We start from the raw sequence: 20,595 nt of genomic DNA on the forward strand, positions 1-20,595 counted from the left end.
GCTCTGTGCTCGCTCCAGCACTCCACCCTCCAGGCACCTTCACAGGTTCGGCTATCCAGAACCTGCTTCTGAACCCAATTATTTTGGGTTTTTATGGAGGCTTCGTTATGAAGGCGTGATTGATGAAATCATTGGTCATTGGTGATCCACTTAACCTCCAGCTCATCTCCCTTTCCTGGAAGTTGCGGGGATGGGACTGAAAGTTCCAACCCTGAGATCCTGCCTTGGTCTTTCTGGTGATCAGTCCCCATCCTGAAGCTGTCTAGGGGCCCCCAGCCACCAGTCATCTCAAATATCACACAGAAGACACTCTTGCCACTCAGGAGATTCCAAGAGTTTTAGGAACTATGTGCCAGAAACCAGGGGCAGAGACAAAATATGCATTTTTTACTACATCACTATGTCACAGCATTTGATAGGGATAGGCCACCATAATGCTTCACAAACTTTAATTTGGGTAGGAGTCACCTGGGAGCCTGTCAAAATGCAGATTCTGGCTCAGTAGTTGGGACAGAGCCTGAGATGCTGGTATTGCTGGTTGGGGACTCATACCTTGATTGGTCAGACACAAAAGTAATTGTCTTGTGCAGTCTCTTTAAACTGATTCCAGGATTCTGACATAAAAGAACTGGGAAAAGCTGAAAATAATGGAGGAAACTTTCTAGAAGTTTTATTTTTTATGTTTGGTTTTATTAAGAACACACATTTTGGTGGGGCACAGTGGCTCATACCTGCCAACCGAGCACTTTGGGAGGATCACGTGGGCCCAGGAGTTTGGGACCAGCATGGACAACATGATGAAACCCCATCTTTATAAAAAATACAAAAATATTAGCTAGGTGTGGTGGCATGGGCCTGTAGTCCCAGCTACTCGGGAGGCTGAGGTCAGAGGTTTGGTGGAGCCTGGGAGGTAGACGTTGCAGTGATCCGCCACACTCCAGCCTGGGTAATAGAGTTAGACCATGTCTCAAAACAAACAAACAAAACAACACAACAGAAGTTCCTTTTCTAAGCACATGTGGCCACCACCATAGGTTGGTTCTGCTTAGTCCCATGTCCAATCCTCTTCTCCCTTGTCTGTCTAACACAGAGGCTGCTGAGGCTCCAGGGCCTACTTTCTCAGCCTCCCCTGCTGCTCAGGATGAAATATGTAATGTAGAGCAGGAGAAGAGATGTGGTTAGTCCTAAGGTCCTGCCTTAAGTGATAATGTGATGGCCATTTTCTGGACTCTTCTTGGAATTTCAGTAGCTCCAAGGTGTCAGGCCAGTGTCTGGGATTCTCTTAGCCTTTTGATGTTTCCCCTGGGAGTAAGACAGCTGCTGCAGCTCAGTCAGACCAAACCTCTCTGAATACCACCAAAAATCCGGTCAGTTTCACATCTTGTTGATCATAGTTTTTTCTGCAGTTGGTTGTTGAATCAGAATTATACCACATTTTTGGTCATTTGAAACAATATTGAACATCTTAAACTCTAGACTTTTTTTTTTTTTTTTTTTGAGACGGAGTTTCACTCTTGTTGCCCAGGCTGGAGTACAATGATGCAGTCTCAGCTCACTGCAACCTCCACCTCCTGGGTTCAAGCGATTCTCCTGCCTCTGCCTCTCAAGTAGCTAGGACTACAGGCATGCACCACCATGCCCAGTTAATTTTGTATTTTTAGTAGAGACAGGGGTTTTTCATGTTGGTCAGGCTGGACTCAAACTCCCAACCTCAGGTGATTTGCCCACTTCGGCCTCCCAAAATGCTGGGATTATAGGCGTGAGCCATCGTGCCCAGCCCTAGACTTCCTTCTATGAGATAAAAATGAATCGCTATTTGTTTAAGCCAGCCTTATTAGAGTTTTACGGTCCTTGCAGTCAAACTGTAATACACTATGCAATTTTTCAAAAATTTCTTCTGCTTCTTGCTGTGTTGTCCAGGCTGTTCTCGACCCCCTGGCCTCAAGCGATCCTCCCACCTCAGCCTCCCAAAGTGTTGAGCCACCACATCCATACAGAATGCAATTTTTTTAAATTAATATTTATATTTATATTATTTCATTAGCAAACTGATACACACTGCTTACAGAAATCTTTGAAAATATAAAAATGTAGAAATAGGGGGAAAAATTAGAGCCCCAGTCACCACAGTACTCTTAACATTTCGACATATTTTCTTCCAATGTTGTGCAGTTGTCATAATATGGTACAACAAATTTGTGTCCTTCTTTGTTTACTATTAAAATAGCACCTTAAGGATTTCTTTTTGGAGTGATGAAAATATTCTAAAATTTATTGTGGGAATGGTTGCATAATTCTATGAATATACTAAAAATCATTGAATTGTAACTCTAAGTAGGTGAATTGTATGGGATATAAAATATATCTCTCTAGGCCGGGAATGGTGGCTCAAGCCTGTAATCCCAGCACTTCAGGAGTGCTTGGGAGTTCAAGACCAGCCAGGTCAACACGGTGAAACCCCATCTCTACTAAAAATACAAAAAAAAATTAGCTGGGCATGATGGTGGGCACCTGTAATCACAGCTACTTAGGAGGCTGAGGCAGGAAAATCACTTGTACCCAGGAGGTGGAGGTTTCAGTGAGCCTAGACCACACCATTGCACCCCAGCATGGGCAACAAGAACAACACTCCATCTCAAAAAAAAAAAAAATTCTCTCTCTCTCTGTGTATTTTTTTTTTTTAAGAGACAGGGCCTCATTCTGTTGCCCAGGCTGGAGTGAAGTACTGTGATCACAGCTCACTGCAGCCTTGAACTCCTGTGCTCAAGCAATTCCCCCATCTTAACCTGCCACAATAAGGCTATTTAAAACTTTTTTGAAAAATGAGCATTTTCTATATTGCGATGTACTCATTGTTAACATTTTTAACTGTTGCATAATTATCTATCAGGAGGTTATACTTCCATTTATTAAACTATTCCCCTACTGTTGGACATTTGGGTAGATTTTATGTTTTAGCTGCCATAAGAATTGCTACAGTAAATTTCTTGTGTGCTATGTATCTTGGTGCTTTTTGTTTTTTTTTTTAAGACGGAGCCTTGCTCTGTTGCCCAGGCTGGAGTGCAGTGGCATGATCTCGGTTCACTGCAACCTCCACCTCCTGGGTTTAAGCAATTCTCCTGCCTCAGCCTCCCACGTAGCTAGGACTACAGGCGTGCCCTGCCATGCCCAGCTGATTTTTTGTATTTTTAGTAGAGATGAGGTTTCACCATGTTGGCCAGGCAGGTCTCAAACTCTCAACCTCAAGTGATCTACCTACCTCAGCCTCCCAAAGTGCTGAGATCACAGGCGTGAGTCACCATGCCCAGCCTTTGGTGCTTTTTTGTATCTAGAATTAGCTCCTCCCATATTGTGCCAAAGTAGAACATTGCTTCAGCATTTATTGAGTGCTTGCCACAGTCAGGTGTGGACCACACTAAGTACATTACGCACATTATTTCCTCAAATTCTTCATCTCCTTAAGAGGCCTATTCTACCCTGTTTTTGAAAGTTGAAATTGAAACTCAAGGAGGATAACTAACTCACCCAAGGTCATGGCGCTGATAAAGAGAGGAGCTGGGTGCCTACATAGCTCTGCCTGGTCCCGGAGGCCATGATTATTACACTCCCTTGTCAGATTGTAATGTTTTAGAACCTTGCTAAGTTTCAAAAGCAAAAATGCTATCCTGTTCTAAATTGTTTTCATTATGTTGAACATTCCTTTGTGTTTGCTAAACCAGACACATTCCTCTGCTGTAAATTAGCTGTTTCCCAGAGTTGGCTATACAATTAGAAGCTATGGCTTGTCACCATAGTTAGAAAGAAAAATGCCAGACAGTTTCCTTGTTTGACGCCTGCTCAAATATGGAAGCACCTTTAATGAGAGCTGACATGACTTGGGGGATTTCCTAACCATCACGCTCTTAACACAGGTGCCTGGTTTTTTCACTGGCTCCTTCCACCTGGCTGAGCCCAGATGCAGATCTGTGAGAGGAGCACAGAGCAAGGGAAGGCTCCCTGCAAGGGAGGGCTGCGGGCTAGGCTTGCTCTTCAGGGTAGTTTTTTGGTTCTTTCCTGAAGTAGGAGGCCTCACTTGGAGCATTGCTTTGCTCCTAAATTACTTAACCAAATAACAACTTATTTTCCACAGTTAGGTAGACAAACACCGCAATGATGAAAATACCAAGCACAGCAAGCCTCATGCCCACTGGGAAACTTTCTTCTCTCCAGCTCTCCGCAGTCTGGTCTTCTGTGCAGTAGTCTCTCTCCTTGGTGATAGTCCCATATGTGATTCTGGTGCTTGGTGCTCTTGCAGTCACCTGTGAACATATCAGTGGCTCTTAGGATTGTGGACAGCTCCAGTACACCTGAGCACCCCCTTAAAGTGTGTGGGTCTTGAGGTCCCAGAGTACAGTCATGGTGGAGCTTTAGAGGTAACCTCTCCTCACTAAAAACCTATGCTAATTTATTTTTTTGAGACAGGGTCTTGTTCTGCTGCCCAGGATGGAGTGCAGTGGTTCAATCACAGCTCACTGCAGCCTTGACCTCCTGGGCTCAAGAGATCCTCCTAACTCAGCCTTTTGAGTAGCTGAGACCACAGGTACATGCTCCCACACCCAGATAATTTAAAAAAAAATTTTTTTTTGAGGGACAGTTGTAGTGGTTCATGCCTGTAATCCCAGCATTTTGGGAGGACAAGGCAGGCAGATTGCTTGAGCCCAGGGGTTTGAAACCCTTTCTCTACAAAAAATATAAAAATCAGTTGGGTGTGGAGGCTGAGACTGGAGGATCAGCTGAGCCCAGGAGTTTGAGGCTGCAGTGAGTTATGATTGTGCCACTGCACTCCAGTCTGGGTGACAGAATGAGACCTCCATAAAGATTTAAAAAATTTTTTTTTTTGTAGAGACAAGGGCTCACCATGTTGCCCAGGCTGGTCTCAAACTCCTGGTCTCAAGGGATCCTCCTACCTTGATCTCCCAAAGTGCTGGGATTACAGGCGTGAGCTGTTATGCCCAGTCTCTAATTTCATCAAGTGATATTAACAGGGTATTGGGGGATGTTAGGTCTCTCAAATCCCACAAAGCATTTCTTCATTGTTTCCCCTACTTGAGTAACACTCTCAGTGCCGGCATCGAGCCTAACTTGGCATGGGCCTTGTAGATCCCCAAGTCCTGGCTGGGAAATTGCACAAGTGGATGGGAAGCCACAGTACTCAGGCCCTCTCCTTCCTCCCTTCTCAGGTACAAACACCACCTTTCAGGGTGGAGAGAAAAAGCACCTTTGCAATCTGCTTATTTTACACTTAAAAGGGCAAGAGTACTTCCTGAAACTTTCTAGCGAGAGCCTTGTGTTACCACTATTCTAATTCTGCAAAACCTGCTGAAGTTTATTCAGGAGTTAGAAGACTCTCCAGAAAGGTTTACTTTCTATTCTTTCTTTCTTCTTCTTCTCCTTTTTTTTTTTTTTTTAGTAGAGATAGGGTTTCACCATCTTGGCCAGGCTGGTCTCGAACTCCTGACCTTGTGATCCACCCACCTCGGCTTCACAAAGTGCTGGGATTACAGATGTGAGCCACCGCACCTGGCCCAGAAAGCTTTACTTTCTAATACAATTGCCTGTCTTCAGCTTTTATTTCAATTACCTGCTCTTTTTATTCCTTTTGAAAAATCGATACAAAATAGATGTACATATTTTGGGGAATATGTGATTTTATATTACATATATATTTTTTGAGACAGGGTCTCACTCTGTCGCCCAGGCTGGAGTGCAGTGGCACGATCATAGCTCACTGCATTGCAGCCTTGAACTCCTAGGCTCAACTGATCCTTCTGCATCGTCTCCCAAGTAACAGGAACTTGGGAGTAAAAGCACATACCACTATGCCTGGCTAATTTTTTAACTTTTCTGCAGAGACAGGGTCTCTCTATTTTGCTTAGGCTGATCTAAACTACTGGCCTCAAGTGATACTCCTACCTCAGCCTCCCAAAGTGCTGGGATTACAGGCATGAGCCACTGGCCCAGCCAACATGTGCTATTCTACTACCTTCATATAGTATGTAAAGATCAATCAGGGTAATTGGGATGTCTATCACCTTAAATATTTATCTTCCCTATATACTAGGAATGTTTAAATTATTCTCTTCTAGCTATTTTGAACTGTACAATAGGTTATTGTTAACTAAAGCTACTCTACTAACCTATTGAAACCTAGGTCTTATTTCTCCGATTTAACTGAATATTTGTATTCTTTTAAAAAAAATTTTTTGCCTCTTCCTCATGATCCAAGACACAAATTGAAAAAAAAAAAATGTTTTCAAATGGTTACACATCAGGAAACCTGGGCTGTGCTCTCAGTCCATTGTGACTTTTGCCCTGTCCTTCCAATTCTCCCGGGCCAATTTCCTTATCTCTAACTATGAGCAATGAGCTAGAAACTCTGGCTTGAAAATTGTTGGATATTACAAATCTTTCTCCTTTCTCAACAGATTCTTTTGAGGCTCAACCCTTCAAAGAAATCTGAATAATGAGTTTTTTCCAGGGTTACAGAATACAATAATATCAATTTCCACACATGCTAAAAAACACCATTACCTTCTTCCCTTGGAAGGCTTATAATCCAGGCAATAGGTATCTACAGCTTTGGGTTTAGTGGTGGAAGCCTCGAGCCTCTGATAAACAGAAAGAAAATGTCAAGAGGAATTTATTTCCAATGTCTTGTTCAAATAACCTTAGTTTTTGTTCTAGAAAAAGTCACGTAATCCAAAGACTGATAAAAGTTTTTGGCACACAAGGTAGTTTAGCACTTTATAATACAAACTTCAGTTTGCCTTTATTCTAGAATTAGCGAAAACATCCACGTTCCATGGAGTAGTATTTGACTTCAGTGACTCACATGAGACACTACGCATGGCAGTGACTAGGGCACATGATGAGAGCAGCACTCTGTTCTCAAATATCACTCTGTTTTGCTCCTTCACTTGTACTTTGTTGCTTGGAACTCTTTTCTTGTATGAGCATGCATCATTTTACACAAAGAAAAAAGTTATTTTAACAAAACAAGTTGACTATGAACAAGAACTAGAAAATAATTTAGGAAAATGAAATGTTTTGTAAAAGAAGTAGAAGCAATTGTGGGGGGCTCCCAGGTATGTGAAGATAGGGTGTCAGATGATGTTGCTAATTCCATCGATCAAGCGCTAAGCCCCATGTACCCATGAACTCACTGAGGCCTTCTAGTGAGCGCCACCTGCGAGGGAGCGAGCCACCCATCTAGTAAGCACTATTCTGTTTTGGAAATGAGTCTGAGGCACAGAAAGGTTAAGTAACTTGCTAGAGGCCACACAGTATTATCAGTGGAGAACTATGTGCTTGGACCTCTACACTAGACTCCTCTCCACCCTTCAGTTTCTGAAACTAATTTCCCTCCTGTAGGAAACCTTTATTACTCTCACCCACTCAGATCACTCTTCTATGCTATATTTCTTCAGCCCTAATATACACATGTTGTACTGTAGTGTTTTGTTTGTTTTTGGAGACAGAGTCACCCAGACTGGAGTGTAGTGGCACAATCTCAGCTCACTGTGACCTCTGCCTCCTGGGTTAAGGCTGTTCTCTTGCCTCCGCCTTCTGAGTAGCTGACATTACAGGCAAGCTCCACCATGCCTGGCTAATTTTTAAAACAATATTTTTAGTAGAGCCGGGGATTTGGCCTGTTGGCTAGGCTGCTCTTGAACTCCTGATCTCAAGCAATCTACCCGTCTCAGCCTCCCAGAGTGCTGGGATTACAGGTATGAGCCGCTGCACCCGGCCCTTATGTTTTATTTATTCATTTAACAAACATTTGGTGCATGCTGCTGAGTGCCAGGCCTGAAGCCTGCTGTGAAGATTTCAGAAGGGCTTGCCAAGCCGTCCCTGTCCTAAACAGCTCACTACCGAGCATGGTTATTTTGTAATTGTTCTGCACTGGCTTCCTTCTTCCCTAATCAGACCATCTGTTGGATCTCATGGAGCTGTCTCCTGTTTCTCTTTAAATCAAGCCACAGTATCTAACATGTGGGGCCATTGGTAACTTGCCATCTACTCCCCTGCTGGAAGGACCCTTAGACATAAGAGGCGCCTTCTGACATAATATCTTTCCGTAAGATAGACAGTGAATCAGGAACTGGAGAATTCCCAGGAGTGGTAGAAGGAGCTGGGACTGGCGTCAGATAGGAAAAGGACTGACCAAGACCAGGACAGAACCAGAAGCACAAGGGAAGTGAAGAGGAGAGTAATGACCGCAATCCCAAAATAGACTGGACTGGAGCTTCCATTATGGAGAGTCCGAGAGTGGATGGGCACTTGGGCATCCGAGTTCATCATGGAGCTACCAGGAGGAAGGAGAGCCTGGGTTTTAGCAAGGATGTGGTCAGTACACCACAACGGAGCACACCCCTCCAGCAGGTGAGGACTATGACCTATGGCAGGCCCAAGGGTCCCAGCCCAGTGGGCATGGCTTGCTGTAGCGTCATGCACTGCCAGTCACCCTCTACCCAGCACAGGTCACCAACGATGAAACAGCTACAGCCTCCTCCCCTTCCCCCGTACTCCCTGTGCCCCCTTCTTAAAGACGTTCTCAACAGTGGTTTAGCGATACCCAAGCGAGGCCTTTGCATATGTGGGAAGTTGTGCATAGCACGAGAGCGCCACATGCAAGGAAACACCTTTCCCCATGTAGACAGTAGATTTACATACCCTTACCACATACCCTTCCAGGAACAGGGAAGTTAAGGCTCTTGAGGAAGAGGTACTTTGAAATTTCCCACAAAGGTGCCATGTGGGCTAGTGTTGGCATGCTCACCAAGAGATATTTCAAGCTATTTCCAAGGGTATTGGAAAAATCATTTATAAGCAAATTCTTTGTTTTTAACCTTTTTTACTTATGGAAAATTTTAAGCATATACAAAAATAGACAATAGACCCATCACATGCAACTTCTTTTTAATTCTCTTAAATTTAAAAATAGATACGTGAAATAAAGCATTTGCGGTAGAAGTCTGTTGCAAAATCGAATGATAGAATTTCACAGCCCCTAGGCAATCAGATACTCCCCTTGTGCCATAAGGAGATTTAGGCCTTTTACTTCCTTTTCTTTTACAATATGTTTTCTTTACTATCATTCATATGTAGAGTTCTCCTGCAGTATGTAGAAGGTGGACATTGTGATTTTCAAAAATGGATTAATTGTGGCCTATCCACTGATGGCTCTGCAGCCATCAGTAATAATTACTATTATAAAGACCATATAACAGAGAAAAGGGTTATCGATTAGTGTTAATAAATAGGGTATAAAATTGTACACACAGTGATGTCTACTGTGTAAACATATACTAGATATGCACATAAACACAAATGAGGTAAATTGAAAAAATAAAATCAGTTTTTGTATCAAGTGGTGTGTTTGTGGTTGATTTATATTTCATCTTTTAAAAAATTCCATTAACGCTGTTATAATATGATTTTCACTATAAACAACATTTACAGTGGAGCTAAAAAATATTGGTGTTTATTAAAGCAGTGGCTCAGTGAGGGCAAAAGGCACCCAGGAGACACACAATATCTTTGTTCTCTTCTCCTTAGGCCTGGAGCTAAAATCTGCAAAGATGGCTGTTTTAGCAAAGCATTTGGAGCCCAGAGCTGAGGAATATGTGGCCCCCTCTGCTTTTCCACCCCCTTCACTATATCCTCGGCACTGAAGGCCAAAAATTCCACCACACTCCCTCCCAAGACCTGAAGGATACTGCTGGCCACAGCTGTAGTTAGTTATAAAAGTAGTGTGGGCAGGTTCAGTGGCTCACACCTGTAATCCCAGCACCTTGGGAGGCCCAGGCAGGCAGATCATGAGGTCAGGCATTCAAGACCATCCTGGCCAATATAGTGAAACCCAATTTCTACTAAAAATACAAATTTTAGTCAGGTGTGGTGGCACTTGCCTGTAGTCCCAGCTACTTGGGAGGCTGAGGCAGAAAAATCACTTGAACCCGGGAGGTGGAGGTTGCAGTGAGCTAAGATCATGCCATTGCACTCCAGCCTGGGTGACAGAATGAGATTCTGTCTCAAAAAAAGTAAAAGTCGTAAGTCAGAAATATGCCAATACAACAAACTGTGAGTGTCTCACCGCAACACTGGCTGGCATGTATGTGGCATTCCCTGTGCTCCAGGCCCCATTCTAAGCATTTTACATCAATAAACTAATTTCATTCTAAAAACCATCCTATGAGAAAGGTACTTTTCTTATGCCCGTTTTACAGATGGGAACCCTGAGGCATAGAGCGTTTAAGTAGCTCTCCCGTGCTCACACAGGGGCGAGGCAGTGGGGCCCATAGTCCCTGCCCATAGTCACATGGTACTGCAGCATGGTAGTGGAGGGAATGAGGAATATCGTGTTCTGAATATCTATTATTTTTGGCATTTAACATACTTCAATTCACTTAATCTTTATCTTTATTTTTATTTTTGAGACAGAATCTTGCTCTGTTACCCAGGCTGGAGTGCAGTGGTGTGATCTTGGCTCACTGCAACCTCCACCTCCTGGGTTCAAGCAATTCTCTGCTTCAGCCTCCCGAGTGGGTGGGATTACACGCGCCCGCCACCAAGCCTGGCTAATTTTTTGTATTTTTAGTAGAGACGGGGTTTTGCCATCTTGGCCAGACTGGTCTTGAACTCCTAATTTTGTGATCCACCCGCCCTGGCCTCCCAAAGTGCTGAGATTACAAGCATGAGTCACAGAGCCCACCCAACTCACTTAATCTTTCTAACAACTCTAGGAGGTAATTATTACAGTCACCATTTTACAGAGGAGAAAATAGAGGCATAGGGAGCTAAATCATTTGCCCTAGATAACACAATTCATACAAGGCATAGCTATAATTTAAACCCAGATATCCTGGCTCCAATGCTTTCAAAAAAATATATTTCTGTTATTATACAAGAACTCATCATTGAAAATATGTCAAAATATGTATTGAAAAATTGTTCATTAACTTATAAGTTATCACAATCATTAATTTCTTATGGAAGTAACATTTTTAGCTAGTATTTCCATTCTTAAACATCTTGGATGAATTGGCATTTTCATAAGATTTTTTTTCCAGGTGGACTATTTTGTGGTAATTCTGGCCTACTTAGGTATATCATAGTCAATCAGAAAGAATATTGTGTATGATACTTTCTGTCATACTGTATCACATTATAGTTAACTACAAAACAGTGGGCTAATATCCAGAGCCAGAAAGAACAATAATCATTTTGTGTTCCCATTAAAATCATCAAAAAGTATATTTGTTTTTTTGGTTTTTGGGTTTTTTGGGGGGATGGAGTCTTGCTCTGTTGCCCAGGCTGGAGTGCATTGGCGAGATCTCAGCTCACTGCAACCTCCACCACCAGGGTTCAAGCGATTCTCCTGCCTCAGCCTCCTAAGTAGCTGAGATTACAGGTGCATGCCACCATGCCTGGCTAATTTTTGTATTTTTAGTAGAGATGGGGTTTCACTATTTTGGCCAGGGTGATCTTGAATCCCTGACCTCAGGTGATCTGCCAGCCTCAGCCTCTCAAAGTGTTAGGATTACAGGCATGAGTCACCACGCCCCGCCTACATTTGTTTTTTTTTAAAACAATCTACCTTGACTAAAGCTGTCACTATCTGTCCATGAAGAAATACAAGTTTGTTCGCATTTCCACAGAACATATATTTACCGTGTAGGCCTGAAGCTGGCCAAAATTTCACAGGCCAATTATAGGTAGTCAAGAAAAAGGTGCTGAGCCCAGCTTCCTACCCTTTCTTTCTCGTCTTCTCCCAAGATCCCTTACCACTGGACTTGGAGAAGTCAGAAGGCAGGGATGTCCCTGAAACGTGGAGATTGCATTCTCTACAAACTGAAACATAATACATTCTCCAGTTACTCTAATTCAATAATGCAATTATTTCATAAAGGCCTACATGTAGAATTGGACACTTTTACAAATGACATAGCAAACTGGAAGTTGTGACCTGCTTACAGGCAGAAAAAAAAAAAACCAACCTCCTTTTGATTTACAGACCTTTAAAACTGAGTTAACTCCAAATCCCTTTATTGACTAAAAATTATTGAGTTAGTAAAAGATCTATAATCATAGCAGACTTTTACTTCATTGTTTTTACCTGAATCCTGATTTGATAAAGCTTTTATTAAAATGTTGTGTTCTCTTAACCCAAGTAATGATTTTGAATTAAAAGGATTTAAAAATTATCTGTACCACATCAACAAAAGAAAGGTTAAAAACCCATACAGCCAAGGAATGAGGTTGAAAATAAGATAAAAATTTTATTCTAAAAATAAAACAAAAAAAATAAGGTTAAAAACCTTATGATCATCTCCATTCCTGATTTTTAAAAAATTTTCTAGTAAGTAACCAGGGAAGGTGGCTCACACCTGTAGTCTCAGAATTTTGGGAGGCCAAGATGGGTGGGTCACTTGAGGTCAGGAGTTCAAGACCGGCCTGGCCAACATGGTAAAACTCCACCTCTACTAAAAATACAAAAATTAGCCAGGCATGGTGGTGGGCACCTATAATCCCAGATACTTGGGAGGCTGAGGCAGGAGAATCTCTTGAATCTGGGAGGCGGAGGTTGCAGTGAGCCAAGATCACACCACTGTCGCCTGGGTGACAGAGCGACATTCTCTCTTTCTCAAAAAAAAAACAAAACAACTTTGTAAACCAGGAATAGGAACTTCCTTAACTTGATAAAAGATATCTTTGAAAACCTACACCAAAAGTCATACTCAAAGGTAAAATATTAGAAGGATTTCCTTTAAAATCAGGACCAAGGAAGGAATGTCCACTGTCATCACTCTCCTTCACTATTATCGTAAAAAGTCTTAGCCAGCACAGTAAAAAAAAGAAAGAAAGGAAGAAAAAAGAAATTAAAGATATACAAACCAGGCTACAAAACAATCTGCAGAAAAAGTATTGTAATTGCAAAGAGTTTATTGTTGTAAAGTCAACATACAGAAGTCAACTTCATTTCTATATACCAGTAACAATTTAAAATTTGCTTTAAAAAAGGTCTTATTTCCAATGGAGGCAAAAATTAAAAGCCTACCTAGTAATTAAGCTAACAAAAGATGAGCATGTTCTTTACCAAGAAAATTATACAATCTTGGCCGGGCGCGGTGGCTCAAGCCTGTAATCCCAGCACTTTGGGAGGCCGAGGCTGGTGGATCACAAGGTCAAGAAATCGAGACCATCCTCGTCAACATGGTGAAACCCCCTCTCTACCAAAAATACAAAAAATTAGCTGGGCACGGTGGCGCGTGCCTCTAATCCCAGCTACTCAGGAGGCTGAGGCAGGAGAATTGCCTGAACCCAGGAGGTGGAGGTTGCGGTGAGCTGAGATCTCGCCATTGCACTCCAGCCTGGGTAACAAGAGTGAAACTCCGTCTCAGAAAAAAAAAAAAAAAAAAGAAAAGAAAAGAAAATTATACCACCTTACTGAAGGACATTAAAGAAAATTTCAATAAATGTAAAAACATTAAAATACCCATTTACATCCGCAGGAACACAAAGATGGAAACAATAAGCAGGGATCCCAAAAGGAGGAATGAGGAGGGCAAGGGCTGAAAACATAGCATTGGGCACTGTGTTGACTACTTGGGCGATGAGATCATCAGAAGCCCAACTCTCAGCACGGCACGATGTGCCAGTGTAACAAACCTGCACATGTACCCCCTGAATCGAAAATTTTAAAGTAAAGAAATAAATAATCCGTTAAAAAATAACCGATGTAGGCTGGGTGCGGTGGCTCACGTCTGTAATCCCAGCATTTTGGGAGGCCGAGGTGGGCGGATCACCTGAGGTCGGGAGTTCGAGACCAGCCTGACCAACATGGAGAAACCCCATCTCTACCAAAAATACAAAATTAGCCAGGAGTGGTGGTGCCTGCCTCTAATCTCAGCTACTTAGGAGGCTGAGGTAGAAGAATAGCTTGAACCTGGAAGGTGGAGGTTGTGGTGAGCTGAGATTGCTTCATTGCACTTCAGCCTAGGCAACAAGAGTGAAACTCAATCTCAAAAAAAACACCCCAAAAACAAAAAATCCGATGTATATATGGAAACTTGATATATGACAAGAGCTAACATTGCAGCTCAGAACTGAAAAAATGGACCGTTGGAAAATGGTATTGGGAGAAAACTGGGGTAGATGTACTTCTCCCAATTTATTCTGCTAAGTACAGCCAATCCCCCTGGAAATTTTACCTAAAACAAGCCTATGAAGACTCTGGAAGATACAGGGAGAAGACACACGGGCCAAGAAACTCGAGACTCAGGGAAGACAAGATGGTGAGTTCCCGAGGTTTTCTTTTTATCTTATATATCCTGGACTGGGTGCTGGAGGAACTGATAATCTGGAAACGCCAAGGGATACAGGTCAAAAAAAGCTCCCAGAAAAGCCAAAAGACAAGAAAAAGGGCAGCCTAGTAAGGAAAAAGCTTTTTAACATTAACTGCCCTATGGCAGCCAAACAGCCCACCTCCACCCCCACCAGTCAAGGTGCATGAGAAGCCTGAACTTTCACCCCCATGTGGGTTCTCATGCATCTTGGCTGGTCGGGGTGGAGATGGGCTGTTTGGAAACAGAAGCCCAGGAGGTGGGCATCTGCTCCCTGCCTGGGTGTTGTCAGAGGAGGCCATGTGGGAGCCCCTCTCAGCAGCCCAGCAGTAAGAAGGCATCCCCCGCCTCCACATACACCCCAAGATGTCCCCAGTGGAAGCCTGGACTTTTACCTCCACCAGCAGAGAGGCAGTGTCCCTCTTTTCCCACGAGCATAGAGTCAGAGAATGTCCACTAAAAGAAGGTTTAAAAACCACCCAAGGCCGGGCTAGGTGGCGCACGCTTATCCCAGAACTTTGGGAGATCAAGTGGGTGGATCGCCTGAGGTTGGAAGTTCAAGACCAGCCTGACCAACATGGAGAAACCCCGTCTCTACTAAAAATAAAAATTAGCTGGGTGTGGTGGCTCACACCTGTAATCCAAGCTACTCGGGAAGCTGAGGCAGGAGAATAGCTTGAACCCGGGATGCAGAGGTTGTGGTGAGCCAAGATCATGCCATTGCACTCTAGCCTGGGCAACAAGAGCAAAACTCCATCTCAAACAAACAAGCAAACAAACACCCAGAAGGCCAGGCGTGGTGGTTCATGCCTGTAATCCCAGTACTTTGGGAGGCCAAGGCAGGTGGATCACTTGAGGTCAGGAGTTCGAGACCAGCCTGGCCAACATGGTGAAACCCTGTCTCTACCAAAAAAAGAAAAAGAAAAAAAAAAAAAAATACAAAAATGAGCCAGACGTGGTGGCAGGCACCTGTACTCCCAGCTGCTCAGAAGGCTGAGGCAGGAGAATTACTTGAACCCAAGAGGCGGAGGTTTCAATGAGCTGTGATCACACCACTGCATTCCAGCCTTGGTGACAGAGTGAGACTCCATCTCAAAAAAAAAACAAAAAAACCACCCATAGTCTTGTGGGAGGAGACAATAATAGACACTGACACCAAGATGACACAAATGTTGGAATTATCGCACCAAGATTTTAAAGCAGCCATCATAAAATATTTCAGTGAACTATTGAGCATGTTTGAAACAAATGAAAAAAATATAAACTCTTTGCAGAGAAGTAGAATATATAAAAAAAAAAAAAAACCCAAGTGTACATTTTAGAACTGACAGCTTGCGAAGCAAAGCAAGATCCTGTCTCTAAAAATAAAAAATAAAAAAAATTAGCCAGGCATGATAGTGTGTGCCTGTAGTCCCAGCTACTCAGGAGGCTGAGGCAGGAGGATTGTTTGAGCCCAGGAGTTTGAGGTTTCAGTGAAAATCCTACCTTAAAAAAAAAAAAATTTAGAACTGAAAAGAAATACAAAATATGGGCTCAACAGCAGAATAGAGAAGACAGAGAAAAGGATCAATGAATTTGAAGATAGAGCAATATCACCCAAGCTGAATGACAGAGAGAAAACAGAAAAAACAATCAGTGTCTCAGGGACTTATAAGACTGTAATGAGGCCGGGCACGGTGGCTCAAGCCTGTAATCCCAGCACTTTGGGAGGCCGAGGTGGGTGGATCACGAGTTCAAGAGATCGAGACCATCCTGGTCAACATGGTGAAACCCCGTCTCTACTAAAAATACAAAAAATTATCTGGGCATGGTGGTGCGTGCCTGTAATCCCAGCTACTCAGGAGGCTGAGACAGGAGAATTGCCTGAACCCAGGAGGCGGAGGTTGCAGTGAGCCGAGATTGCGCCATTGCACTCCAGCCTGGGTAACAAGCAGGAAACTCCGTCTCAAAAAAAAAAAAAAAAAAAAAAAAAGACTGTAATGAAAGACCTAACATTTGTCATCAGGGTCCCTAAAGGACAGAAGAATGAGGTGGGGCTAAAAAAGATATTTGAAGAAATGCCCCTCTGGCTTCCCTAAGGCACAGCTCAAACCTTTCTTGCAAAAAAGAAGAAAAAAAAAAAGACAGAATGGCTGAAAATGTCCCAAATTTGGCAAAAGACGTAAATCTACAGATCAAGAAGCTGCATGAACCCAAATCAGATAAAACTAAAGAAATCCATGCCAAGACACATCATAATCGAACTTCTGAAAACTTTTGTGCAATAAAGGACATTATCAAGAAGGTAGCCAGGCATGGTGGTGCAGGCCCACAGTCCCAGCTACTGAGGAGGCTGCAGCGGGTGGACTGCTTGAGTCCAGGAGTTTGAGACTAGCCTGGGCAACATAGTTTAAATTTTTTTTTAAAAGGCCAGGTGTGGTGGCTCATGCCTGTAATCCCAGCGCTTTGGGAGGCTGAGGTGAGTGGATCACAAGGTCAGGAGTTTGAGATCAGCCTGGCTAGCCTGGTGAAACCTCGTCTCTACTAAAAATACAAAAATTAGCTGGGCATGGTGGCATGTACCTGTAATCTCAGATACTCAGGAGGCTGACGAAGGAGAATGACATGAGCCCAGGAGGTTGCAGTGAGCTGAGATCGTGCCATTGCACTCAGCCTGGGCAACGGAACAAGATTCTGCCAAAAAAAAAAAAAAACCTAAAAAAAGAAATTAAAAAGACAATGTATAGACTGGAAAAAAACTTGCAAATCATATATGTGTGATCTATTATCTAGAATATAGAAAGAATTCTTACAACTCAAAAACAAAAGCAACCCCAGTCTAAAGATGGGCAAAGAGACATTTCTCCAAAGAAGATATAGAAGTGGCCAATAAGCACATAAGATTCATTATAATAAGATAATGACATATCCTGACATAATGATGTCATAAGATGATGAGATCTTTAGTCATTAGGGAAATGCAAATCAAACTACAATGAGCTATCACTTTATACCCAGTAGAATGGCTATTAAAAAAAAAAAAAAAAAAGGCCGGGCATGGTGGCTCAACCCTGTAATCCCAGCACTTTGGGAAACCAAGGTGGGTGGATTACTTCAGGTCAGGAGTTCGAGACCAGCCTGACCAACATGGTGAATCCCCGTCTCTACTAAAAATACAAAAATTAGCCGGGCACAGTGGCATGTGCCTGTAATCCCAGCGACTTGGGGAGCTGAGGCAGAAGAATTGCTGAACCCAGGAGGCAGAGGTTGCAGTGAGCTGAGATCTTGCCACTGAACTCCAGCCTGGGTGACAGAGCAAGACTCTGTCTCAAAAAATAAATAAATAAATAAATAAAAAGGAGGAAAATAGCAAGTGTTGGCAAGGATGTGGAGAAATTGGAACCCTCATATGTTGCTAGTGGTAATGTAAAATGGTCCAGCCACTGCGGAATGGAGCACAGTTTGGCACTTCCTCCAAAAGTTAGACATAGAATTACTGAATGACCCACCAATTCCACTCCTAGGTACCTAGCCAAAAAAATTGGAAATCAGGTACTCAAATCCTTGAACATGAATGTTCATAGTGGCACTGTTCACAACAGCCAAAAGGTAGAAACAACCCAAACGTCTATCAATGGATGAATAAATAAACAAATTATGATATGTACACATAATGGAATATAATTCAGCCATAAAAAGGAATGAAGTGCTGATACAAATCCATGGACAATATGGATGAACCTCAAAAACCTTATACTAAGCAAAAGAAGCTAGGCACAAAACATCACACATTGAATGATTCCATTTATGTGAAATGTATCCAGAAGGAAATCCATTAAAACAGAAAGCAGATTGATAGCTGCTGCAGGGGTGGGGTGGGGTGGCATGGAGGGGTGGGGCAACCGGGCAGTAACTGCTTAATGGGTGTTGTTTTTATTTTAGGGTGACAAAAATGTTTTGGAACTAAAATAGAGGTGGTGGTTTCACAGCATTTTGAATGTACTAAATGTCACTGGATTGTGAGCTATATTATTTGTTTATTAATTTATTTAAACTTTTTTTTTTTTTTTTGGAGATAGTGTTTCCTTCTTGTTCCCCAGGCTGGAGTACAATGGCTCGATCTTGGGTCACTGTAATCTCCACCTCTTTGGCTCAAGACATTCTCCTGCCTCAGCCTCCCAAGTAGCTGAGATTACAGGCACCCGCCACCACACCCAGCGAATTTTTGTATTTTTAGTAGAGATGGAGTTTCACCATGTTGGCCAGGCTGGACTCAAACTTCTAATCTCAGGTGATCCACTCACCTTGGCCTCCCCAAGTGCTGTAATTTGTCCTTCCAAATTACAGGCATGAGCCACCAAGTTTGGCTTCTTTATTTATTTATTCATTTTGAGGCACAGTCTCACTCTGTTGTCCAGACAGGAGTGTAGTGGTGCAATCTCGGCTCACTGCAACCTCTGCCTCCCGGTTCAAGCGATTCTCATGCCTCAGCCTCCTGAGTAGCTGGAATTACAGGCATGCACCACCATGCCCAGCTAATTTTTGTATTTTTAGTAGAGAAGGGGTTTCACCATGTTGGCCATGCTGGTCTCGAACTCCTGTCCTCAAATGAACTGCCTGCCTTGGCCTCCCAAAGTGCTGAGATTACAGGCATGAGCCATTATGTCCAGCTTAAATTGTGTACTTTAAAATAGTTAATTTTATGTTGTATAAATTTCATTTCAATTTTTAAAAATCTTGATTCTTATCATTGTAGTGTGATTATATAAGTGATATTATGTCTTTATTCTAATGAAATACTGAAATTTTGGGCAGAGGTAAAAAAAAAATGATGTCTGTAGTTTGACCTCAAATAGGTCAAGAAAAAAAGATACATAAAATTCTAAAACACAGATGGAAAAATCTTAACCATTGGCGAATTTGGGTATGGTTAGATTCAATATGACCATGTAAGAATTCTTTGTTGGAAACTTGTTTCAAAATAGGCTGGGCTCAGTAGCTCATGCCTGTAATCCCAGCACTTTGGGAGGCCAAGGCAGGTGGATCACCTGAGGTTGGGAGTTCGACACCAGCCTGACCAATATGGAGAAACCCTGTCTCTATTAAAAATACAAAGTTAGCTGGGCATGGTGGTGCATGCCTGTAATTCCAGCTACTCAGAAGGCTGAGGGAGGAGAATTGCTTGAACCCAGGAGGCGGCAGTGAACTGAGATCACGTCATTACACTCCAGTGCCTGGGCAACAAGAGCAAAACTTCATCTCAAAAAAAGAAAGAAAGAAAAAAAGAAATTGCTTCAAAATAAAAACTTCAAATATAAGCACATTTAATTTTAAAAAGTCACTAAGAAGAGGATAAAAAGACAAGCCCAAATTACTAGAAGATATGTGCTACAATATAGCTAATGAAAGATTGGTATTCACAGTATATAAGGAGCTCCTATAAATTAACAAGAAAAAGATAAACAACCTAATTAAAAATGGGCAAAATACATGAATAGGCATTTCACAGATGCGAAAACACAAATGACCAATAAATGTGAAAGGATGCCCAACCTTATTAATAATAAAATACATAAAATTAAAATAATAAAATATCACCTTACACCCACCACACTGACAAAAATAAATCTAGCAATGCCAACTTTTGAAGAATATTTAGAAAAATGAAGCTTTTTTTTTGACGAGATCTTGTTCTGTCGCCCAGGCTGGAATGCAGTGGCAGGATCAAAGCTCACTGTAGCCTTGAACTCCCAGGCTCAAGTCATCTTCCTGCCTCAGCCTCCTGAAAAGCAAGAACTACAGGTGGGCACCACTATGCCCAGCTAATTTTTTTCTTAAATTTTATTTTTAGAGACAGGGTCTTGCTATGTTGCCCAGACTGGTCTTGAACTCTTCACTTCAAGTAATCCTCCCACCTTGGACTCTCAAAGTGCTGGGATAATAGGCATTAGCCACCATGCCCAGCCCCTGGAGTTCTTAATATATTGCTGGAGAAAGCATAAAATGGTGCAACCATGTTGTAGAGCAATTTAATATGATCTCTTAAGTTGAAGATGTTTAGACCCCTTCAATTTAGCAGTCCTACTCATAGTAGGACTCTAATGAGCCTTGACAAGGCTCAAGAGATTAAAAATAACTCAGGTGTGCTCACCTGGGAGATACAACAGGAAACTCCTCTCCCTAAAATGGAGACATAGAGCCATACTCACAAAGTATAATTTAGCTAAAGTCA

The 20,595-nt window shown here is 42.4% G+C and overlaps 1 protein-coding gene across 1 annotated transcript in view; it reads right to left on the reverse strand.

Annotated features, from left to right (window-relative positions):
• Positions 1–707: 707 nt before the first annotated feature.
• Positions 708–20,595, reverse strand: part of LEMD1 (LEM domain containing 1) — a 39,862-nt gene continuing 19,974 nt past the window's right edge. Inside the window, 2 exon segments of the mRNA XM_035280683.3 lie at positions 708–4,298; positions 7,377–7,386. Coding sequence (XP_035136574.2) covers positions 4,178–4,298; positions 7,377–7,386 — 131 coding nt within the window. The 3' untranslated portion in view covers positions 708–4,177.

The sequence above is a fragment of the Callithrix jacchus genome, chromosome 19, assembly GCF_049354715.1.
Source record: "Callithrix jacchus isolate 240 chromosome 19, calJac240_pri, whole genome shotgun sequence".
Lineage (NCBI taxonomy): Eukaryota > Metazoa > Chordata > Mammalia > Primates > Cebidae > Callithrix > Callithrix jacchus.